Below are 25624 nucleotides of genomic sequence, written 5' to 3' on the forward strand. Positions count from 1 at the left end.
TTAGACAATTTGTCATCCAAAAACTAAAATGAATGTATTATACTAACTAATTATTGAACTAAGAGCAATGATTTTAATAAAGGATTTTTGAAAAAAAAAATATTAATCCACGTAAAGCATTTTATATTCAACCTTATAGAGAGAATCAAATTATACTTTTAATTTAAGCCTTAAGAACCGGAGAGAAATATTATTTTTTATGATATATTATAAAATATAAAATGATTAATAATATGTCCTTACTCCATAAAAGCTTTTTGAAATATGGTAGATAAAAAAATGTGCATAAACCCACAAACATGGAAAGTGGAAACCCATGCAAAAAAGCGTTCATTAAAATCCGCAACCAAACTTTCTCAGCCAATTAATCACATACATCTAAACTCGAGCTACTACTATAAAGCTTGATCTGTTGTGTATCCAAGCTTCTCCACTTATTACCCAAAAGCTTCTGCACAGTATCATGAGTCCCGCATGGCTATTATTGTTGACCCAAAGTCTTCTGGTGGCGGTGACTACTTCGGAGGCCAAGAACAATGTCCCAGCCGTGATTGTTTTCGGAGACTCCTCGGTGGATTCTGGGAACAACAACGTCATAGCCACTGTTTTGAAGAGCAATTTCAAGCCTTATGGTCGTGACTTCGAAGGTGGTCGTCCCACGGGACGGTTCTGCAATGGTCGTGTCCCTCCAGATTTCATTGCTGAGGCTTTTGGCATTAAACGTACGGTTCCTGCATACTTGGATCCTGCTTATACCATTCAGGATTTCGCCACTGGGGTTTGCTTTGCCTCTGCTGGAACTGGATATGATAATGCTACTTCTGCTGTACTAGTAAGTGTAGCTTCTTAGTTGGTTACTTTTTCATCTTGCCTTTGACCCTTGACTGTTTTTCTATCATCGCCAAATAGAGTAATCTTATAACGTTTCAGGACCTGTGGGGGATTTATAAATAATCACTTCTTTTTTTTTCCAAATGTTGCAGGAAATTGTAAAAGTTATTTGATTTTTTTTCCCAAAATAATCAACAAGTCATTAATTTTGAGTAATACTGAATTCGATACTTAAAGTAAAGTCTAATGTAACAGTCGTTTTGTCAAAAACAACATCCTTGTTACGTCTATGTTCATGCTTAAGAAAGTGTGTTTTTTTTTTTTTTCAGTTGAATGGAGTTTCTACGGATATACAAACAACCACTTAATTGTTTATTAGAATGTGTCAGTAAACTTTGTTGTACATCTTGTTTTTCACCGTTTAAACTTCTCTCTACCCAGATACTTACATTTAGTATTTGACTGTTTTAAACAGGGTTGTGTTTTATAAATTAGGAGTTGTTAGGAGGAATCTCAAAGTGAATATACATCTACCTTAATATTTTTGTCGTTTTTGTGCCGGAGAAACAGACACGGCTGGAGACAATCCAATATGTATTTTTCTTATTTTCTGTAAAGTAATTGACACATGTGTTGTTTCATCTTACACAGAATGTGATACCACTGTGGAAGGAGATAGAGTATTACAAGGAGTATCAAGCCAAATTAAGAACCCATCTTGGTGTAGAAAAAGCCAATAAGATCATAAGCGAAGCCTTGTACTTGATGAGTTTAGGAACCAACGATTTCCTCGAAAACTATTACGTGTTCCCAACGCGAAGACTCCACTTCACCGTGTCACAATATCAGGATTTTCTACTGCGTATTGCGGAGAATTTCGTTAGGGAATTGTACGCACTTGGAGTTAGGAAATTGTCCATAACTGGTCTTGTTCCCGTAGGATGTCTCCCCTTAGAGAGGGCCACGAACATCTTAGGCGACCACGGTTGCAATCAGGAATACAACGACGTGGCTTTGAGCTTCAATAGGAAGTTGGAGAATGTGATCACGAAGCTTAATAGGGAGCTTCCACGGTTGAAAGCGTTGTCGGCAAATGCATATTCCATCGTCAATGATATCATCACAAAACCTTCCACATATGGTACATACGCTATCTAATTTTCTTGTTCTTTTAACTTCTATGCATGATGATATTATGATGCTTTGTGCTGCTCATTTCTTTAATTTCTTCCTCTTGGTGTGCCTATTTCCTATACTATTTTCGTTTTGCCATCAATTTTTAGAACTTACAACTTTTTTTTAGAGTAGAAAAAGTTGAAACCAAGACTTCTACAAAAATATTCCACAAAATAACTGAAAGGATAGACATCGTATAAGATCCTTGTGTCTTCGTATAAGTAAAAATAATCTATTTATCACATGAAGAATTTGTGTTCAATGAATTATATGTAAAATATTTTAACCTAACGATAATTACGTATTACAAATAAGATTAATCTTTAATCCAATAAATAAGTTAAAAAACATTGGTGCTTTCATAAAAAAAAATCTCACAATGGTTGAAACTAATAGGTGAAATATGATCAATAAAAATAATACTAGTAGGTCAAATACCACGACCAAAGACAAGAAAACAGAAATCCGTAGAAAATTGATAATATCTTACTTAAATTACCCGTCTCATTTTTTATCTTTATAATTAAAAATGGCATCTAATTCATAACTTTTTTTTTATATTAAAAAAACACTTTTTTTTTCCTTTTATTGTGTAGTAGCTTCCTTTTTTAAGAAATGTGTAGTAGCTTTTAAATTAATGAAATTTACGCATCATACATGTGATGTGCTTTAACTTCCGTATCTACCTGTGCGAATAACATAAAGCACTGCAGTTAATTGCATAATTAATGCATGTACCAAACAAGGGGTACGGTGACGTTCTCCTTATTGAGACAATGCATGTCAAAACGGTATGCATGTTTGCAGCAGATGTTCCCCTTCTTCAAACTCCATTTTGACTCTTCAAACAAAAAAATATAAAAAATAAATAAAAATTCCCACTATATCTCATAAGCATTTGGTCGAGTTCAAATTTTATTGTTGTTGATGTGAGAACACTTAACTTTATTAGTGGATAACACTGTAAATATTTTTAAAAGCATTCTTAAAATCTTGAGAACTGATCATGATGAGCTCTAGGAGTACTCATCTAATTATCTAAAGTTTTATTAAAAGAAAACATAACATTTAATTCTAAATCTTTAATTTTTTATGGCCGCCGAAGCTCATCCAGTACATATTTCGTGCTTTAACTGGTGGAAGTTCATAAGAGTGACCAGTAATGGACCTCGTGTGTAATACACAACTTTTAGGTTTGCTTTTACTTCTCATCATTAATACTAATTTATGGAGGCAGAAAAGCTCCAATACACAAGGACAGTGTGTCAGTGAGGCATATCAACCAACCAGAGTGGCGAATTCCGCAGGTTTAATTTTGTACCCAGAGTTCACACAACATTTATTAACAGAGTTACTATACATGCATATTTTTTTTCAAGAGAACATAGATATGCACTAACAATATGTAAAATGTTGTTCCTCTTTCAATTTATATAAATTTCGTGATTTAATTCAATTTGAAATTGCTACCACAAAAACTGCATGAAATCTTGACCTTGATGTGGATATTATTAATTTCAGGATTTGAGGTTGTAGAGAAGGCGTGTTGTTCGACAGGAACATTTGAGATGAGCTACTTGTGCAGTGACAAGAATCCACTTACATGCACAGACGCCGAAAAGTACGTGTTTTGGGATGCATTTCATCCTACGGAGAAGACAAATCGCATTGTCTCAAGTTATTTGATTCCAAAGCTTCTAGAAACCTTTAGATGATGATTATCCATTATTTTCCATTTGAAAAATCACATAGTCTTGCCTAGGGCGACATGAAAAAAAAATACATTTAGCGAGATTTAATGTCGGGTTGCCATGCTTGATATGGATACTTTTTTTGTGTGTTCAATTGTTATAACAAATAAATTTACACCTGAAATCATGTAGTCATGTACACCCACATTTGACCTTTTGTACCTTCCCATGCTATACTGTGCTTGGGTTTTTTCTTCCATTGATTCTTGTTTAGCTTTGCCAACTATTGTCTATTGATGTTTGGCTTTTTTTTATATGTGGATAATTAGTGGGTAGTAATTAAGAAAAGTTTTGAAGGAACTTTAATTTACTAAGAAAATACTAAGTTTTATAATTTTAGTATTATTATTTAATAAATGTAATTTGTGAGTTGATTTTATTTATATAATGTTGAATAATTTACCTTTTTATCTAGCATTAAGTTAAAAACAAATTTTATGAGAATGTACGTATTCAGCATAACTTTTGATGATATAAGTATTTTTTTGTTTTTTCTAGGCAAATTACTAAATTAGTTATATTACGAGAGTGGAAGGGGGTATTACAATCTTAATATAAAAGAAGAGAACCATAGGAACCTGCATAAAAAACAACATAAATCAAATTTGTGGTTAACCTAAGAAATTAACCAGAAAAGGGAAATTAAATTAACCGGTGTGAGCCTAACACATAGAATACTAATGAACGAAAAAATAAATAAATATCTGGCCAATTTACCAAACAACCATGACCATGATCTGACCTATATTAGTCTCAAAAGCGTAAAAAAGTGGATCGCAATCAAAGACAAAGAGATCAACTAACTGCATGCCAAAGCATTTGTCCAGCTTGTTTTGCAACCCAATCAAGGAAAAAAAAATGGTCACATGCACCCAATATTGTAACCCTAACACTTGACCTTGAGAATACCAAACTTCATATATGAAACAAGGTACGTGTATGTTAGCAATTTAGCATGATGAGATTGATGTGTATTGTGTAGTACTTTATTATGAAAGGCAAAAACAAAACACAAGATCAATCCTGCTAGACAATCGTCACATTCCTTTTTGAGTAAATTACTTCTAGTCAGGATTTGATTCCAAATGATTTGCCAAGAGAAAGCTTATAATTAAGACTCAAGAAGGGGCATAGCATTTCTAAGACTTTCTAAATATGGTAAACTCAGAATTAGAAAAAAAAAAAAAAAAAAAGCTGAACAAGTATGAAAACCCATTTCGCAACCACATATATGTGCATACATTTAGATGGAAATTTCCCACAGATTTCCAAGATCACACCCACATTTCATATCATACTTATCCCTGGCTATAGGACCACATACCTCAATATGTAAAGCAATTCAGACATCGAGATTTCCTCCTATAAAAGATGGAGCCTGCCTCTTCCAATTAAGCAACCAAACTCAATATTCAACAAACCACGTACCTCTCATTACCTTGCATCTAAAATCAGAAATACGATGCAATCTAGGGAAAAGATCTTCAAAGTAAGCATTTCCGATCCCAATCAAATATCATCTTAGAATCTAACATAGGTACCGCAACCATTCCTTTTCAAGCAAGAGGAAAACTAATTACCAAATAAATTAAATTTCATAACTGTTCAGCTTGCATACATACATACATACATATATCCCACCATCAAATGGACAGGCTACTGATCAACACAAAATTATAAGACACAATGTACCACCAGAAAAGAGACGTTTACTATTCCAAAACCAACATTTACCTCAAATTAAGCATGAATAACAGGCTTCTCCAAGACCTCAAGAAACCATCATCCACATTCATATGAATTAAATTACTTTTATATTATGTTAAATTTTAGATATAAAACTGGCTCAAAGCACCTCAAAATAGAAATCTACCTAAGACATCTATAAGTGAGTGTTTCCTGTGTCATCATGAACATGTATAAGAAAAACTCTACCTAAGACAAAGTATAGATTAAGGGGTTTAAGTCCTACCATTCTTTTCGTGGAAGCAACATAAAAATAAGGACCTCGATCGTGAGTTTAAGGAATTTTTTTACGTTGGCAGCATAATTTACACTATCACTATCTAAGGATCGATTCGCTAGCTAGCAATACCTGCAGGTTGTTGACAAGAACAGCATACATTATTTTCGTTGAAAAAAGCTAGTTAGTTCCTCTCCTATAAATTACCTTAAATTTTCACTGTAAGGTGAAATATGTCAAAAAGGTCCCCTATATCTTGTGAAACAAAACATTCTTCAAGCCAACACATTTCACTTAGATTCAATTTGGCGCATGGAGTTTTAATTGTAATTTAAAATTATAATGTCAATTCCAATTCTCTGAGAATTTGAATTAGTTTAGAATAATAATTCGTATTATTGAGTTATGCAAAAAGAAAAATAATTATGATTAAATTTAGAGTTAAATTTTAATTTCCCTTTAACATCTCAGTAGTCATACATAGGGGTACATTACATTGGAAATGGCAGTAATGCGCAGCCCAAACAAGACCCATTTAATATTTAGTAGGCCCAAAGTTCAAAATAGGTACAATTACACGCAATTGCTTCCTGCATTTCCCAAATTTCTTACTGTACTAGCCATATTGCATGCACTTCCCATATTACTTTCAGAATGATGAAAAGTGCAGGATGCAATTCCATAAGTGCAGAAAAAAACACCCACAATTACAACCAGTGCTCTGGGTTTGAGGCCCAAAAAAGAAAACGCAAAAAGGTAGCGACATATGGTCCTAAAATGTAACGACATAAACGGAACTTATATTACATAATAGTGTAAAGAATATTTGCACTAGTCATTTTTTTAAATATTCACAGATTAGTTAATTTATAATTATAAAATTTCAGAAGATAGTTTTTTGATAAAATAATAAATTTTAAGTCTTGAAATTTTTTTAAGAGCATTTAGGTTTTTTAATGTAGGTTCATTCATCTTAACTCGAATTAAATAGAGATAACTACTAGATAGATAGGAATAAAAAAAACTCTAAATTACTATTGTTAATTTATCTATTAATTTCTTTCATTTCTTTAATGAAAACCTATAGCCTTGCCTAAGTGTGTAATGACTTATCACTAAATCTAATTATGAAAATTAAATATGAATTTGGAGGTATCTGTTGACTTGTCTTGACTTTGACAAAAAAAAGTTAGTTTTAATCAGGTTGGATTTGGTTTTTTTCCTAACATGTAAACGGAAGGTTGGAGTCGAGAGTGTAAACTCTGCCCTCGAACCCTATTCGTTGTGCATGTGTGTATTAGAGTTAGGATTTTTTTTTATAATTACTAAAAGTATAAATTAATTATTTTATAGTTGAATGATTATAATAATTGAGTGACAAAGTTAAATGTATATACATTTGACTAAAAAAATAATTTGATATTTAATTTTTTTATTTATTAATTTTTATAAATTGTTTAAACTAAAATGTGTTTGTTAAATTTATATATATAATTTATTTTAAAAACATATAACCTTTTTTAAAAAGTATATAAGATTAATTTCTTACGAATTTTCCTGTATGCGATCAAACCCAATGACAATGACGTTGGGTTTAAATTTATTATTCCCTCTTTTTATAAACCCAACCCAATCTCATTGTACATTTCATAAGTACAAGAGTGGAAAGAGTCAAATCATCATGGGAAATTAAATGGATAGAAAGGAACACACCCTTAAGTGAATGAATTTAGAAAAATGTTAGGAATAAACTCCCATATATTCTTTTTTCTTAATTAAAATTTATTAAAAATGATAAAAAAAAATTGATTTTCACGTCTTATTTAATAATTAATTTTCTTAATTTTATAATTTCAACTAAATAGTATTCCACTAACAATAATCATGAATTTAATAGCATTGATAAAATTGATCGATCGGGTATCAGTTTACCTATCTTTGGCCTGGTTGTTCAATGCATTTCCTGATTTGTCTAATAATTAATTCAATTTATGATCCTCTAAAATAATATTTTCTTACAAAGACTCTGGTCGTTATATGATGTCTGAATTATATGGATAGTGATAGATTCCTATACATATAAATGTTATCTAGAAGGCCATGTGCAACTAGATGGGGTTGTTGACATTTTCGTGCATATGAATGACATATCTCTTTTTGTTTTTTCAAATGTTAAATTAATATTGAGGTGCTTATATTTGGCAATTTTGAATTAAGTCTGAATATTTTAAAAATTTGTGATTGAGACAATGTTATAATATTTTTAACGTGCTCTAACTATTAATTTTCCTTTTTTTTTCCGCGATCAACTATTTTAATTTCCAATAGTATGCTACCCGTGTGTATACACAGGTTATCTAAGAATTGAGATCTGCTAGAAATGCAAAGCAAGTAGGGATCGTGTACAAGATATATTAAACATTTTACCAACTAACCATAGAATCTTTTTCATCAACACGACTAGATATTTTTAAAAGAAATCAACACAAGTATTTAAGCAAGTTTTGATTTGAAAATTCTGCATAATCCCCCAAAAGGAAAAGCAAATTACTCCTTTAATGATATTTCAGTCCTATAAAATTTAGTCCATTAAATTTAAAAATGTGTAAAGTAATGGTGTAATACTTAATATTTATGAACAATATATAAAACAAACCTTCGAATACAAAATAAAATAACAGTTAATACATAAAAATACCTTTACATATGTAAAGGTGCATCATTCTTCCACCCGTTCTTTTAACTTTGGTTCCTGCAATAGTAAGTAAATGCTTCACAATCATAAGTTTGCTTTATAAGTTAACGTGAATTTCATCATAAATCCTACGTCAATAACTCACTGCTAATAAAATTTAGAAGAATAGAGAGATAAGTTTTTTTTTTTACTGAATATAGAGAGATAAGTTGTAATGTCAAGTAAAAGTGCATCATATTTTGTAATAATATGGATTAAAAACAAAAATTATTATATTTACCGATGCTAAAAATAAAAATTAATAACTAAATTTTGCAGAAGAAAAATATTATATTTACAAGACGAAAAACATATTACTAACTAGAAAAGTGATAATGAAGATTGTAGGAATAAAAAAATGGAAAGATTAAAAAAAATCCTTATATTTAGATGAGACGAAAAAAAAGACAATGTATTCTAATGGTTCAAAAGGTCAACTCCAATCCCCGAAGTGTCCCTATTATTCACCCTCGTTGTCTTCTAAAAGGCTAAAACAAAGCTATGGTTGAGAATTATTATGACAACGGTAAATTAACATATAGCACCTTCTAGTAGCAAGGTAGGGTCCGTACTGTTTGGCCATTCAAGTAAAAATATAATTTGACATTTGAACAATGTTAAAAACTTTTTAAACAAAAAATTATTCATACGAACTGGATTACAAATTAAGGATGCTTGATTCAGACCTGATCCCACTATGGAGAAGAATGTTTTCAGCTTAATCATATATAATCTTTTATTATACAAACATGATAGCATTCAATTATAGTATATTGATATTATAAATATATATATATATATATATATATATAAAATTATGTATGATAAATTTATTAATTTTTATAATATAATTATTCTAAAAATTATATTTAGATTACTTTTAATTGATTTGTATTATAAAAAAATAAATGATCTTTATAATGATACATGTAAATTAAACTCTTAAAAAATTAAAATTTTCCTAATCTTATTCTTATCATGTACCTTATCAAGGAGTTTTCTATTAGTAATATAAATCATGTCAAAAATTCTTTTTTTTTTCTCGTTCTTTACATGCATGTTCTTTACATGCAGATGATGGTGAAGACTTTTCTATCTATATTACCAATGGCCAAATAACTAATGAGAAAGTCCACTCTAAATATTAAAAGTGACATTGATGAAATCATGGAAAGACTTTCATGCAATTCTTTATACATGTAATATATTTACGAATTTATTAACTGTAGTCACTCTTGAGAATATATATATAGAGAGAGAGATTGAGGAAAGGATTGTGCATAATTGCTGAGTACGTAATACTAGTATGTACTTGAGTTATGCATGATTTATGATACTCACTAGCTTACTGTTAGTGGTTTCTTTAGTGAAAAGAAAGAGCAAGCAAGGTCTCATTTATTGAGAGCAATGTATACATAAATCTTGTGACCTCCTTTCTCGTTGAGTAGCATTGAATTAATGGCATATATAGGCCAAGAGCGGATCAGGAACTAACTTGTCCCTTGGGCAGTTGCAACTACACATGGCTGCCTAATTAATAATGCCGTCGCGTCTCTCTCTCTTTCGGTGGTAGTTGGTGCTGGAATCAGTCAAACATTCATTCCTAATGTGGAATGTGAGATTGGAACAATGTCTCTTGTATGAATGAACAGGTGGGATTTTTTTAGTAAATTATCAATTTTATGATGAGCTGAATGATTTTTTGAGTAAATATCAATTTTGATCCCTCAAAGTGTGAGAGAATAATAGATTAGTTCCCTAAAAGATGAAAATTTTGAATTTAATCTATAAATACCTAAAAAGTGTAACAAGTTATTAATCATGTCATTAATTCTTTTTTGTTATTCCTAACATGCATACCTACATGACACATTCAATGATGACTTAATAATTATAAGTTGTCAGTGTGATTGTCACATGTCTAAAAATTGATTTTTCAATTTAATCTCTAAATTTAAAAACTTGTTATCATTTTATTACATAAATTTAATCATTTACAAACATGTTAATCTCGGAATTTAATTACTTAATGTGAGTTTGTTTAAGTTTAAAAAATACTCTAAAATATGTGTTTTTTATATAATTTTTTTTAAGAAACATATAAGATTTGTTTTTTAAAATAAGCAGAATTTTTTTTAAGTAGTTTAGGAAACACACTAAATGTCTTTTTGGTCCCTGGAAGTATTTTTGAATTTTGAATCAAATCTCACAATGCAGGTAAATTACTATAATAGACATTGTCATATTTTTGTACTTTCATTCTATATCTCTTATATTTTTCCATTTCATAGTCGTCACACAAAAAGTCTTGAATTTAATTGCTAATTACTGCTATGTATATAATCACTCATAAATTAATTAATTTTATATTTATAGTATAATTTAAATGATATAATTGATACGAGGAAAGTGAAAAAATATGAGGAATAAAAAATAGAAGTAAGTGAATATTTATCCATAAAGTTACTTCCTTTATCTCATCTTATATATGGCTTTAAGTATTTTATTTTGTTCTAAATATTTATAATTTTAAAATATATAAAAGTAGTTTTTTTCTAAACATATATTCATTTGTTAATATCTCTCTTCAATTACAATTACTTTTAAATTTCTTAACAAGAAATCCATTTTATCATATAATTTGCGATGTATATTAACTTAAAGATGTTTTTAATCTATACAAACATATTTAAATTTAGATTTAGTCTTTTAATTATTTGACTTAATTCTACTTTTAATTAGTCCATTAACTATAACGGATGTGCAAAATTGATTCCCCATTTTCAATTGTATAAATTGAGTCCTAGTTACTTCATTAATATACAGTAGGAATAACGAGATGAGTAAATTAAGGATAGGTTTGGTTTGAATATCCACATACTTGACCTAGAGTGGACCAGTTCGAGAGTAATTTTAAAAGAGACAAAAATCGAAAATCAAATCAAATCATGTAGTCAAGAAACTTACAAGCAATCTCCCCATTTTTAATTTTTATAAAAAAAATACTTATATATAATTATAAATAAAAAATATATTAAGTTATTAATTACTTTTTAATTCAAATAATATACACAAATTAATAAGCAACACGAATCATGAAAAATACGATATTTAAAAATATATAAAAATTTAAGATTTTCCTTTGTCAGGAGACGAGTTATAATATAATTACAAATAGCTGCAGAGTTTTCTGATACATCATGACCTTGAAATTAACAAGAAAAGACTCTTGTCGATCACCTGAAAATTTTATAGAAGAATATAAAAATGTGGTGATTGCGGTCTCGTGCAGCTACTACCATTTATTTCCCACCATTTTATTAATGTACGAATTTGGTTGAATGTAATTCATCAATCCACATGCAATGGAAGTGGACAACTCGAACTCACAAACTTATTTATGGTTTTGCATGGTGAGTCATGCATAAATGTTCAGCTTTACACCAATTCAGAATGACTCTCCTTTGTAAGAAGGCTCTCCCTCTTTCTGACTAGGTGACACAATCTAGAAGGATGACCAAAAAGAAAATAAATTTTGATATGTGACAAATAAATGAAATAATTCATTTTTTAAGAAAATATTTCTAAATATGTTGTAAATATGTGTAGGAACATGCTTGCGACTGTGCCATTGCTTTTTAACCCTCTTCTCCTTAGGTCTTGGAGGATCGTTTTGAAGATATATATTAATTAGCTATTATTTCTTGAAATATTTGTATTCCAAGAATCTTTTTCACTGCACTAGATCTTTTATGACAAATAATTTGCTCGATGTTTTCTCGAGAACAAGTGACCTCATTTTTATTTTTCTCAACAATCAACGTATTACCAACATGTAAATACTGGTTCGATGGACTCACCACTTTTATAGATTTTCACAAAAGTAGTGGTAAAGTCTTCTAAAAATTATGTTAGACCATAGAAAGTTCGAAATTTTTGTAGCATTATTTTAGAGCTTGTTTCATACCATAAAAGTTTTACTTCACATAACACACCAAATGCTGTTGGCCATGATACTATGAAACCTTCCTGTTGTTCTATATAAATACAGATGTGATAATTAAGTATAGTGTCTTAAAATAATGATAGATATATAATTTAATTGTTCCCCAATAGAGATCTCTATAATATTTTAGCTCTATCATGCATATTTCTCTAACAAAATTGTGACATGTATATAGTGTATATAAATGGACTCTCTAAGTAAATTTTGTACGTTGGGTGGTCATCCTCGTGCATCTAGATAGTTCTATTCTCTGCGGAATTAAGACTTTTTCGTGTGAATTGAACGTTATACGTAAGTCTTGTACATGGTGTCATGAGAGAAATACCAATACATTGTAGGATCTAGTGAGAATTTGTAAGATCTGTTCATTTAATATGTTTGTATTTATTTTTCCACTCACATAAATTCATCACGTAAAATCCCGCACTATAAGATTTATGATATACGTTGCACAAGTCCATCTTTTCTCCGGGTCATTCACATGATGGCACGCGTCATATTTAGCATAGGTAGGTGGTATTCAGCTCTTTTGCTTAATATATTTTTAATGCTTATAAAAATATATTATTTTCACCTGTTTCTTAATTTTTTTTAAGAATTTAGTAATAACAAAATTTTATTTGCACAATTTCTTTTATAAATTTTCTAAGTTGGAAAAATAAAAAAATTAAGTGATGTTTTTTATATATAAAAAAATTAAGATGAATTGAATTCTAGAACCTCGATAGAGTCAAAATAAACATCAAGACTCAATGACAAATGTATTTATAGATTATTTACTTTTTTACATCAATAACAAAAATTAAACTTATGAGATATATATGAGTATCTTCCTTACCAACTATGCTAACATTAACATTTATTGAAAAAATGATTTTTTGTTTGTCAAATTTTCTATTTCGAAAACTGTATTATTTAATTCATAAGCAGATAAGTTAATTAAGTTCTCCACTCTTTACTTAGGACATCTAAATCTTTTTATGTTTGTCCTCAATTTTTTTATCAACGTCTTTTACGTATCAATTGTATCTTAATTTCATTCAGTATGATTTAATATAATTATCTCTTCTTTGAAAAAAAGGTTTTATTTTGTTATATATATTTACAAAAATACGTCAACTGTTTTTCCAAAAAAAGAAATGTAAAATTTAAACAACCATTAATTACCCCACTTTGAATGCTCGTCCCATCCCTAGATATCTGTGGTCTTGTCTTGGCAATTATGGTTTCCAACAACTTCTTCACCCAAACACCAAAAGATCAAAGTTCCATAAATAGTCCTAACCAATATTTATTTTGTCACAAGCTCACTTCCCTAGCACACTCCGAAGTCACCCTACAACAACACATACACTCACACAATAATGGAAAAAGGGCAAAGAAAAACAACACCACTACTACTATGCTCTCACATTGTGGTTCTCCATTTGCTCTCCCTAGTGGCCGAGACTAGTGCCAAGGTTTCCGCGGTGATCGTCTTCGGTGACTCCTCCGTCGACGCCGGCAACAACAACTTCATCCCCACCATTGCACGGAGCAATTTCCAGCCATATGGGCGTGACTTTGAAGGTGGAAAAGCCACTGGGAGGTTCTGCAATGGGAGAATACCTACGGATTTTATATCAGAGTCTTTTGGGCTGAAACCTTATGTGCCAGCATACTTGGATCCTAAGTATAATATTTCAGATTTTGCAAGTGGGGTCACTTTTGCTTCTGCAGCAACTGGTTATGATAATGCAACTTCAGATGTGCTGGTAACTCGTGTTCTTTTCAAGAATGAAACCATGCATGTTTTACTTTTTCAATAATATCTCTCTTTTCTTTTTCTTGGTGGCTGGGATATTGCCGTGTTTCAAATTTATTATTTTTGAAAAGTAATGATCTGTAGACACTCCATTCTCCTTAATTTTATTTTGTTTTTTAGGATCATTCTCCTTAAAATATTAGTCAATATCTTTCATTTTTTTATTATTTTTTATCACATAATATCATCTTTTTATGTTTTTCTCTCTGTGAATAACATGATGGTTATTATTGTTATGGATCTCTATTTAGAAAATAATATTTTGTTTGCTTTGAATAAATGAGCAAGACACGAAGTTTTTTTAAGAGACATATAAAATTAATTCAAATTACATAATTTTTTCCCTTGTTTTGCTTCAAAGGAAAAGAAAGAGAGATAGATAAATTTTGAAATTTAAATTAAAACAATTTTTTTATAGAAATTAACTTTATTTTTTGTTATTTTACTTCCTTTTTAATAAAAAAAAATATCATCACCTATATTTTTTTCTTTCCTCTCATCGATCCAAATAGATCACAACATTTTTATGATAAAAAATTATAACATATGTTATTAAAATTTTGACCGTTTATTAAAAAAATCAACCATTATAATTATCATTTTTTTAGAGGAATTATTATTTATTCACTGAAATGCCTTATCCATAATTTAGAGAAGCTAAACCCCTTATTTCCATTTTATTAGATATAGCTATTTTTATGTTTGTTTAAATTATTTATCTATATTCTATATAAGCATGTTTAGTTTAACTTAATTTTAGTGAATAAATAAAATATATATTTTAAAGTTAAGTCAAATTTAAAATTATAAACTAAAAGTGTTAAAAAAATCAATTACGATTAAAATATGCATTTTAGATTAGAAAAATCTAAAACAAATAATATAGATTAAAAAATTAACATTTTAAGAAAGATGTTTAAAATTTATGTAAAATATTTAAATTTAAGAATGAATTCTAATATAAAAAAATTAATTTTTGAGTAAAATTAATCTAAAAAAATAATGTCACTTTCAAAAGAATATATTTAAATTTGATATACAAGATTGTACATATGTAGAGTTACATCACATATAATTTTTTCTCGATCTTTTCAACTATCTCCGCACTGCTACTTCCTCTTTGCGTCTCCGATGTTTCTCTTCTCTGTCAAACTAATAGGAAATTTTTTTTAAAAAATACTTTTTGTTTTTAATTTTTTTTTGTTAAAATCTGAAATTAAAAAATGAAGCTTATGAGTCCATTGTCCAACATATAATATAATTATGCAAATCACAATTTTGGTTGCAGTCTGTGATACCACTATGGAAGCAATTAGAGTACTACAAGGGATACCAAAAGAATTTAAGTGCATATCTTGGTGAAAGCAAGGCAAAGGATACCATAGCTGAAGCATTACACCTTATGAGTCTTGGAACAAATGACTTCCTTGAGAACTACTACACCATGCCTGGTAGAGCATCTCAATTCACACCCCAACAGTACCAAAATTTTCTTGCTGCCATAGCTGAGAACTTCATAAGGAGCCTCTATGGTCTTGGTGCTAGGAAGGTTTCCCTAGGAGGGTTACCTCCCATGGGATGTTTGCCTCTAGAAAGGACCACAAGTATTGCTGGTGGGAATGATTGTGTTGCAAGATACAATAACATAGCATTGGAGTTCAATAATAGGCTCAAGAATTTGACCATTAAGCTCAACCAAGAGCTCCCTGGACTCAAATTGGTGTTTTCTAATCCATATTACATTATGTTGAGTATCATAAAAAGACCTCAACTTTATGGTATGTTGTTATCCTAAACCATGCATGCATGTTTAAGATAATATTGTCTCTTTCTCTCCCTTTTTCTGTTTCAGATAATTGGCACCTTCCTCCTCCCAAATATTTTTTTTTTCACTATGCCCCCTTACAATTTTCCACTTGATTCATTCTTAGTTTTATACACTGTTTCTATCTTTAATAATAACAATGACAAAATCAATAAGATATGAATAAATAAAATATGCATTGAGAATGTAAATTTTTTTTTTTATAATCATCTAGTAATTACAAACTAGGTTCAGATATTTTTAAGATATCTCGTAAGTGAAATTTTATTTTGATCTCTAATAAAAAAATTATTATTTCAAACTTCTCATATATTAAAATTTTTGGTGTAAGTTTCATTTATCAGTAAAGTTATAACGTAATACTATTAATTGATGATAATGTTTGAAAGATTAACTTATAAGATAACACGTTATCACTTATGATGATACTGACTCAAAACAAAAATTTTAATATATTGAAAACTCAAAATAAAAAAAACTTTTATTAAGCATCTAGAACAAAATTGAGTCATTTATCGATATCTCAAACATATTTAAGCCTACAAACTAAATTCGTTAACTTTTAAATAATTAATTTAAAACTTTTACCAAGTTTTGATTAGTTAATTGTATAAAAACCTATACACTGAGTACACATCTCTCAAACTCTTAATATAAAATTGATTATGAGATGTGCATTAATTCATTAATTTTTCTCTCTACAGGGTTTGAATCGACCTCAGTGGCGTGTTGTGCTACTGGAATGTTTGAGATGGGTTATGCATGCAGCAGGGGCCAAATGTTCAGTTGCACAGATGCTTCCAAATACGTGTTTTGGGACTCTTTCCATCCAACTGAGATGACAAATAGTATCGTTGCAAAGTACGTGGTGCTGCGTGTTTTATATCAATTCTTACAATAAATAAATTAATAACTACAAGTGAAATTTTATTTATGTACTAGTATCTCTTCATGTTTGCACATTCATTATAAAGTGCCATTTGGGCTTTCTATGAATGACTGCATGTCGATGTGTACATATATAAAAATGTCAATACAGCACATCCACCATATGATATGATGTGCTGATAATTAGAAATAAGTCGTTTTGTTTTGAACAATATATATAGTATTTATACTTTTCAGGCACTTTACTAGATCCAGTGTCCTCCATGTATGTTTTCCTATATATATATATATATATATATATATATATATATATATATATATATATATATGTCCTATTATGATGGGTCTATAGTTTGTAGCCTATAGTTGTAATATCTATCCATGGTTTGGAAATGTCAGATTCCGAGAGAGATAATTTCCTGTTTTTACTTTGAGGTGAAATTGTTTATAGGCAAAATCAAATGCCTACCTCATTGCCAAATTCACTTTACAGAAACTATCTAAACCTAATTAATCAATTTACCATGAACTCACTTGTTAAACTTAAATTCATCCAAACTCAGTTTCACAGCTGAATGATAATTACTTCATATTAACACTTTATTATTTATTATCAGTATCTTAATAATTAGATACCATTTCTAGGGCATCTATCACTTTTGAAATGTAAATGTTCTTTAAAAACCAAAACGGTACATGAACATTTCCTCAAAGTCATAATCGCTTGTAATTGCAAGTTTATTATGCTGTCATACAACTTTTGACTTTTGAGAAAGTGCATTAGTACAACCAACACCTAACTATGAAACTAATAAAGCCAATTTTTCCGCTTTCATAACAAAACTAAATATAAAACTGCTAGCAAGCAAGCCCAAAAGTGACCAATGAGAGTTTATATGCTGCAACAAGTTAGGCTGCTTAACTCACAAAATTGTGATGAATCATATACATGACTAAATGATTGAAAACTCAACTGGCCGCCCACCATCCATGATTAACAAATATGGCTTATAATTTGAATTTAGGAATGTTTTGGTGTATGCAACCCTTGGACTGAACCAACCTCTCTCTCTCTCTCTGTTGTGTAAAAAAAAGGAATGAAAATGTGGTAATTAGATATCCATCTGTTAATATAAGGGACTCAAGTTATATTGCACAAATAAATCTTCAACAACCAACTACAACTTTTAAAGCTTACGCACGCAAATGAGAAGCAACAATCGTGTTAATTTTTTTTGTTGGATAAATAATTGCATGTTAATTTTTATTATTAATTTATTTTAGAAAAATATATTCAAACAAAGATTAGATGATTTCAAAATTAACTTTATAAAAAATAATTAGTCATTCAAAAATCATTAGTATTAATGAGGAAGTTAATTTCCACTATGGGCCAGGCCCGGTTGGGTCATACCGAGTCAGGCACATCAAAAGCAAAAGTCCAAACGCTCCCATCTCGCCACCGTGAACACCCCGACACAAACACACTCCAAGCGCACGTTAGCAGTCTCCGCCGTCTTCGCCACCGTGCCATCGCCGTCGATGGAGTCTCTCTTCGGCTCGATCAACGTTCGCGACCTCCTCTCGGCGCAGGACCTCTCGGACCCTAACTCCCCTCTCTCAGCGCCGGATCTCCGTCTCCTGATCCAGCGCCTGGAGTCGCAGTCCTTCCAGATCCGTTCTCAGGTGCAGTCCTACCTTGTCTCGCACCACGAAGACTTCGCGCGCCTCTTCTCTCTTTGTAACGACACCGTTTCGCAGACGCGCGAGGTCTCCGATGATGTTTCCGCCATCCTCGGCCTCCTCTCCGACCACCCGATCGATGCCGAGGTGCGCGAGATCGTGTCGGAGACGAAGTCGAAGAAGGAGGAGCTGAAGATGAAGAAGGAGCTGCTGGGATTGGTCGGAACCGTTGTGGCGCTGAACCAGAGATTGGAGAGTGTGATGGAAGCGTTGAAGAGTGGAAGATTCGAATTCGCGGCGCAAGGGTTGAAGGAGTTGAAGGTGGCGCTGAGGATTGGTGATGAGGATGATAGGGAGCCTTTGGTGTATGGCTTGTTGAGGAAGGAGTGGTCTCAGTGCTTTGAAGAGGTGCTGCTCTACTTTCTTGTTGCAGTTTTTTGTGGTTCGGTTTGGTGCATTAGGTTTGTAGTTATGTGTTAATGCGTGAATTTGGTGCTTTGAATGTGTACCGATTGAGATAAAGCCTTTCAGAATGTTGAAACTGAAATAGGTTTTGGTAAGTGGTAATTTCAAATGCATTGACAATGGAGTGTTAAAGGAATGGAAATCAGCATTGATGTATGGGAATGTGCAATAAAAAAAAATAACTAATGGTTTTGTTCATTTTTATTTTTTTTCATATTTCAAGGCTAAGTACTCAGTTGTATGTAAATAAAATGCTTAGTATCCTGTGGTTACCATTGGTCTGGGAACTTATTTATGAAGTTTGAATTCAGCCAAGTATATTTTACTCGGAAATTTTTCAACTAAACATAATGATGATGATAATGATCATATAATGATGTCATTGGTGATGATAAACTGTGTAGGAAACACTTTATGCGATTTTGTGGTTGAATTATATTTTCGTTGATATGTTTGACAATACAATCAATTCATGTGATCTGTGCCATAGTAAATGATGGTTGGATAGTTTGTGATTGTTTTTAGAGGAATTCGATTTGGGTTTGTAGATTCAAGAGGTCCTCGTGAACTTTATGGAAAAGGCAGTACGATTTGATGGGGATTTGAATCAAGTTGAAATCAAGTATCACTTAGAAGTTGAGAATGTGAATGGGATTCAATTACAAACAGTTCTGGAGGCAATGGATGTAAGTTAATACATTATATTCCCGTACTCTATTTGGAACATTGTATTCTATTCCTGTTGTGCTGTTGTAAAGTTAGAAATTGATGAGCTCTGTTGAATTTATTTGTTCTTCCTCTAATTTATGTCATTTTTTAGGTAGTTGGTATTCTAGAGTATGGGCTTGCTAAAGTTGCTGATTTGATGATCAAGTATGTTATTACTCCTTTTGTAAATCATGGACGACCTCTTTCATTTCTCGAGGAACTGCATCAAGAATTGGCTTTACTGAAGATAGTTCCATCACCAGATAGTAAGGTGAGTCCGTGAGTATGATATGTTAGGGTCATAAAATCAATTCTATTGCTCATGCTTTGCCATTTTATGACAGAGACACCCGCCTGCACCTTTGGCAGGGGACGGTGTTGCTTGCCTAGTTGCCTTCCTGTGTTATTGGTTTATTCATGGACAGCATTCTCAATTTTTTAGTTGGGATTTTCTTAAATAAATTAGGAAGCATTGTCATTTAACTGGTATGTTATTTCTAAATATCTAATTTTCATTTTGCAGTTTGAATATTTGGATGGAGAGTTTCTCTATTCAGGGATTCTGCTGTTTATCAAATTTATTTACAGAAGTATTTGCTTCCAGAAAAGTTCTTGGATGCGATGTTTTGGACGGTTGACATGGCCTAGGATATCAGAGCTAATAATATCTAGCTTTCTTTCGAAGGTTTACTCTTCAGCCCTATGCCATTAGAAACTTGATTGAACGAAGACCGCATACATGCATCCTGTGCTTTGAAACAACTCTAAGGATGTGTATCCAATATCCATAAAAATACCATTTCTTTGATTTCAATTGAAATTGGATTGAATGCTGTTGTTGCCTTATAATATTCAAGTGCATTTGATTTCTACCATCCCTACCAACAAAAAAAGATTACTCTGAATCTTGTCTATCTTGTGATCTAGAACAATTATTAGTGGTTAGTTGTAGTATCTGAAAGCCAGAGGGAAAGTGCTGTGCGTATCTAATAATTTGCAGATAGTCACTCGAGATGTCTGATTTCAGGTTGTCCCAACAGATGCATCAAAACTTCCTGACTTTCAGAAGATCATTGCTTGTACATCTAAATTTGAGATGGCTTTAAAAGAGCTTATGTACATTTCAGAATCAGATGACAAAGATAACAGGCTGAGCAATTTTGCTGAAAATGTTGAGGTTCACTTTGCATTTAAGAAAAAGACAGAGATCTTGGCTAACGCTAGAAATCTGCTTCTAGAATGTGACTTTTCAATTCCTCAAGTGAGTTTCCTGACTGGGAAAATTCTTCTTTTTGCTATTGTGATTTTTAATTATTTAAGAATGTTTCTGTAGGAGTATACAAGGGATGGTTCTGTTTGGAAGAGTGATGAAACTTCTGCCCAGTCATCCAGCCATGTGGTAGATTTGCTTTTCTTATCACAGAGGTGTCTAGTATCCAAAGCAGCCAAACAATTGATGGAGCTAGTTCATCAGACGCTACAGGTATACCATCCAGAATAATGAAATATTTTACACTCTGCAGCATATTTTATTTGAAATATAAACTGTGGACTATATATATACTGTTTCAATCAGTAGATGTACGCTAGTTTTACCAGGTCTATCATGATCGAGTTATTTCCTATAGAGGTCATTCTCATTGCGGCCTGACTGTAACAATTGCTGTACAGCTGATAAATTGAAAGAAAAGTATACAAAATGATAAACTCCACCTCCCCAGTTAGTTCTAACATGTTTTAGAATAGTTAGAAGAGGGATCTAGAATTGGTCCCACTGAAAAACACCTGTGAATGGTATATAGTTAAGGGTGCTGATGGAATATTATCATAACAATTAGGTTTCAGCCGAAAGTCTCTAACCTGTTACTTTCGTTCGAGGTTCATAGTGCTCTTCCAGTAGCTCAAAACTAGGGGGCCTGCTAACAATATTATTCACCTCACCTATTAACCTGCAATGGTGTCATCTTTGAATATAGGGATTAGACAGTTGATGACAAAGTGCACTCTTTGTTTTTCTTTTCTTTCATGTTACTAATACTGTAATGTTAATTGTTTGATTATTGAGCCATACTAATACTCTTAATTTAATTAACATCCATTTAAACATTTTCAGTTTATTGGCCTACAAATATTTTAATATTAATAGTGCAGCTGATCAATGCAAATGAAAATTTGCCCAGGATGTTTGCCTGTCATCTACAAGAGTTGCTTTTGAATTTTATCACACAGCTAGAGATGCTGTACTACTTTATGAAGTAGTTGTCCCTGTCAAGGTTAGTCCATGTAAACCAGTGGCACTACTTCTTAGTATTTCTTTCATCATGGATTGATTTTATGGGGTGAATTCTAGAGTAATGCAAGTTTATGGCCAATATAATTATGAATTCTAGAGTAATGTCATTTGTGCTAATATTAATACCTTTCCTGATCTTTGGTTGAGATTACCTATTACCTATAAATGATATCCATTATCCAATACATGTGGAGGATTTATGTTCTTTATGATGTTAACTTGTTGTATATGTCAAGGCTACCAGTGTATTTGGGTTAGTTGTTGTCTGTGTATACTGTCAGCTTACAGTAATAACTTTTGTTTTTGATTTGTGAAGCTAGAGAGGCAGCTCAATGGCATCAATCAAGTAGCCATTCTGTTGCATAATGACTGTCTTTATCTCTCCCAGGAGATTCTTGGGTTTGCATTTGAGGTATACATGCTTGAATAACTGAGGATGAAGTAAATTTACAATATTTAAATAATTTACTATTCTTTAAGTTTTAACCAAAAAAAAAAGTTTTTCTTTAAATTCCTGGTTTATTTTAATGTTAGTTTGTATTATTTGCTTAAAACATTACTGGGGTCAATGCCTCAAATGAGTCAAGGAAAACATACCTTGTTTATTTTTTGTTAGGTTTTTTTTTTTCTTGGCTCATGCATTATGCTCTTTTCTCAGTATCGAACAGACTTTCCAAGTTCCATGAAGGAGCATGCTGTGTTTGTTGATTTAGCTCCAAGATTTCAGCTGTTGGCAGAAGAAATATTGCAGAGACAAGTTCACCTTGTTATTTATAATTTGAAGGAGGTACTTTCTTTATTGAAATGCTTGAAGCATCTAGCGATATCTTACTAATAGTTGACACTTTGCCTTACTGACCTGCACTTTTCCACATGTGCCCATGTTATAGGCTATAGATGGTGCTGATGGATTTCAGAATACTCATCAGATGAAACAGTTTGAGTCAGCTAAATTCAGCATAGACCAGGTAATTTTCTTGTCTGTATAATATGTCTACAATACATTACCATTTGTTATCCCATATTTTTTTTTATGCCTCATTTCCTTTGTTCCTTTTTTTGGAGAGATTTATTACATAGGTTACTAGTATTAGTTGATGTCTTTCTAGTTTCACAAATGACATGACTGAGTGTACTTGATTAGGTTGTTTTCATTCTGGAAAAAGTACATATCATATGGGAGCCACTTTTGCTGCCTTCAACTTACAGGAGAAGCATGTGTACAGTCTTAGAGTCAGTTTTCTCAAGAATTGCTAGAGATATACTTCTGTTAGATGACATAGCTGCAGAGGAAACTTTACAGGTAGAATGTATACCATAATACAACTAATTAATGCTTGTAGTTGCACCATTGTATTTCATTTGTTGGTCTAAGCATTATTCCACTCATATTTTCAGCTACAAAGACTTATTTATTTAATGCTGGAAAACTTGTCATCATTATTTGAGTCTCTGGCCCCTGGAGAACAGAATTTACATGAGTTCCCTGCAGAGTCTCTTGAAGATCTTATCCCATCCTTACATAAAATCCGTAAACTATCAGGCATGCAAAGGCATCTTCTTAATTATTTCTTTTAAAGATGTTGGTTTGATTATCATTGACTCATCCATGATCTTTCATTTGCCTCAGAATTATTAGATATGCCTTTAAAATCCATTACAGCATATTGGGAGAATAAAGAATTGCTCTCTTGTGGCTTTACAATAACTGAGGTATCATTTGGTTATTGATGACTTTATTTCTTGGTCTTATTGGGACAATATATATATTTTTCCTTCATTTATGTTAATTATTTTCACTGCCCTTGGATTGTTATTTTATGTCAGAGCTTCAATTAGCCAGTGACCTAAAATGACAATATATATATTATATATCTTTTTGACAAACACATTATGTAGATTCTTCAATCTGATTTTCTCTTTCCCATTATTCCTTATAACGTTCTACTTTGTTTGGACAAGGCTCCTCTAAAGAGCTTATCTTCAGTTAATTTAAAGTGAATCGCAATTTAACTTTATATAATTAACGGATGAATACACCCTTGCTTACTTTAGAGACATTTTCATTTTAGAGAAGGTTTATCCCATTTGTTTCACCCGGAGTTTCACTGTATATTCATGCGATGGGACTCGTTATTACACTAATTCTTTCTTCATTTTCCTTTATTTGATTTTTTTCCTTCTCTTTCCAGTTCAAATACTCCTATTTTTAAAGGGAAAAAAATTGTGAACCAAATTGCTACTACAGGAAAAAATAACTGAATGGGTTATTACATATGATTGACCAGTATTTTTTGTTCTATAAAAAATGATTTTGAAAATGCATTCATGTTATGCAATTTTAAAAATATTGTATTAGAACCGTATTTGATAAGCTTTTTCTTCACATGCATTCTCACTATGTTTCTTACATATCTGATTGTTGACCTTTTTTGCAGGTGGAAGATTTCATAAAAGCTATATTTACAGACTCACCTTTAAGAAAAGATTGTTTATGGAGGATACAAAATGCGAGCATTTAGAATTCATCTAACTTCCTACTAAATTTATAAATCACGAAGAACACACTGGAGTTTGAGAGTCAGAGATGATCGGTCACCTAGGCAAAAATCATGCGAGTTTGAGCTGCCACTCCAAATATTACAGATAGCAGAAAGTACAGATTTGAAGCAGTTTCGAGCTGCTGATGAATTTTCTGATGAGGAGGCATCCCCATGAAGATTTTTTTGTCTTTGCTGAAGAAGTAATGGTCTCTTTTTTCCATCCCTTTCCGTTTAAAGCAAAACTGGGGAGGGGTTTGGTGCAGAGTTGTGCCTCGTTTCCATTATACAGCATCCTAGTTGTTGTTTATTAATAGGAAACACGGATATATACTTGTAATGCTACTACTACAAGGCAGATTTAGTGAGACCATTTTTAGATGCTGATAGATAAACGATTGTGGCACAAATGTTGGAAATAGCATTTTTCATTCAGGTCTTGTGACTTGTGATTCGCATTATTACGTCAAAAATGTTGCATTTGGTTGCAGTGTACAATTTCCTACATGACAGTTACACCACTATTGGAAGACTTAGGAAGACAGCATAACCTAGGGATGGAGGTTTAACAGAGACAATTATTAGTTAACAAATAACACTGCATAACGAACCAAAAACCTAGTCATAGAACATACAATATAAATACATTTCTAGTGGGGATGCAAAGGGGATCGCTTTTAGAGGTGTTTAATCCGACAAAATTTGAAAAAAAAAATCAATATAAAAAATTTGAAAAAAAAATTCTGAATTGGATCAAATTTCAGATGTAATTTTAAAATAAAAATCCAATCTAAATTGAATTTATACGTATACATACCTTTATAAAATTTAATACAACTCAGTTACATTTTGTTTTTTATATATTTGTAAAATTATCATAACTTAATTATGAAACGCATTTTTAAAAAATATATTTAATTAAATATAACTCCTTAATAACTACTCGAATATAAATAT

General features: G+C 31.4%; 3 protein-coding genes across 4 annotated transcripts; all 3 read left to right on the plus strand.

Annotated features, from left to right (window-relative positions):
* The first annotated feature begins 306 nt into the window (after positions 1 to 306).
* On the plus strand, positions 307 to 4012 carry LOC114400005 (GDSL esterase/lipase At2g42990-like). Its single transcript, XM_028362248.1, has 3 exons — positions 307 to 832; positions 1483 to 1972; positions 3529 to 4012. Exons 1-3 carry the CDS (start codon positions 464 to 466, stop codon positions 3720 to 3722), a joined length of 1053 nt encoding a protein of 350 aa, XP_028218049.1. The 5' UTR covers positions 307 to 463; the 3' UTR covers positions 3723 to 4012.
* Positions 4013 to 13751: 9739 nt separating this feature from the next.
* On the plus strand, positions 13752 to 17406 carry LOC114400012 (GDSL esterase/lipase At2g04570-like). The gene is made up of 3 exons (XM_028362256.1): positions 13752 to 14215; positions 15554 to 16043; positions 16795 to 17406. Exons 1-3 carry the CDS (start codon positions 13826 to 13828, stop codon positions 16989 to 16991), a joined length of 1077 nt encoding a protein of 358 aa, XP_028218057.1. The 5' UTR covers positions 13752 to 13825; the 3' UTR covers positions 16992 to 17406.
* Positions 17407 to 18330: 924 nt separating this feature from the next.
* Positions 18331 to 25140, plus strand: LOC114400021 (centromere/kinetochore protein zw10 homolog). 2 transcript variants are annotated; one of them, XM_028362267.1, is made up of 14 exons: positions 18331 to 19069; positions 19675 to 19812; positions 19947 to 20105; positions 20358 to 20519; positions 20862 to 21095; positions 21168 to 21317; positions 22015 to 22107; positions 22444 to 22539; positions 22786 to 22914; positions 23018 to 23095; positions 23272 to 23430; positions 23526 to 23670; positions 23758 to 23840; positions 24566 to 25140. In XM_028362267.1, the coding sequence occupies exons 1-14, from the start codon at positions 18521 to 18523 to the stop codon at positions 24647 to 24649; spliced, it is 2259 nt and encodes a 752-aa protein (XP_028218068.1). In that variant the 5' UTR covers positions 18331 to 18520; the 3' UTR covers positions 24650 to 25140. The 2 variants fall into 2 exon arrangements, with proteins under 2 accessions (XP_028218068.1, XP_028218073.1); XM_028362272.1 differs by lacking the exon at positions 20358 to 20519.
* The last annotated feature ends 484 nt before the right edge of the window (positions 25141 to 25624 follow it).

Source organism: Glycine soja, chromosome 2 (genome assembly GCF_004193775.1).
Source record: "Glycine soja cultivar W05 chromosome 2, ASM419377v2, whole genome shotgun sequence".
Lineage (NCBI taxonomy): Eukaryota > Viridiplantae > Streptophyta > Magnoliopsida > Fabales > Fabaceae > Glycine > Glycine soja.

What these genes read in the sequence shown, in the direction of transcription:
- LOC114400005 (XM_028362248.1), top strand. Translation starts at nt 464, where the DNA reads ATGAGTCCCGCATGGCTATTATTGTTGACCCAAAGTCTTCTGGTGGCG. An exon ending in ATGCTACTTCTGCTGTACTA is followed by an intron (nt 833 to 1,482) that starts GTAAGTGTAGCT and finishes CATCTTACACAG; the next exon opens with AATGTGATACCACTGTGGAA. An exon ending in CACAAAACCTTCCACATATG is followed by an intron (nt 1,973 to 3,528) that starts GTACATACGCTA and finishes TATTAATTTCAG; the next exon opens with GATTTGAGGTTGTAGAGAAG.
- LOC114400012 (XM_028362256.1), top strand. Translation starts at nt 13,826, where the DNA reads ATGGAAAAAGGGCAAAGAAAAACAACACCACTACTACTATGCTCTCAC. An exon ending in ATGCAACTTCAGATGTGCTG is followed by an intron (nt 14,216 to 15,553) that starts GTAACTCGTGTT and finishes TTTTGGTTGCAG; the next exon opens with TCTGTGATACCACTATGGAA. An exon ending in AAAAAGACCTCAACTTTATG is followed by an intron (nt 16,044 to 16,794) that starts GTATGTTGTTAT and finishes TTCTCTCTACAG; the next exon opens with GGTTTGAATCGACCTCAGTG.
- LOC114400021 (XM_028362267.1), top strand. Translation starts at nt 18,521, where the DNA reads ATGGAGTCTCTCTTCGGCTCGATCAACGTTCGCGACCTCCTCTCGGCG. An exon ending in GTGACTTTTCAATTCCTCAA is followed by an intron (nt 21,096 to 21,167) that starts GTGAGTTTCCTG and finishes ATGTTTCTGTAG; the next exon opens with GAGTATACAAGGGATGGTTC. An exon ending in TTATTTATAATTTGAAGGAG is followed by an intron (nt 22,915 to 23,017) that starts GTACTTTCTTTA and finishes CCCATGTTATAG; the next exon opens with GCTATAGATGGTGCTGATGG.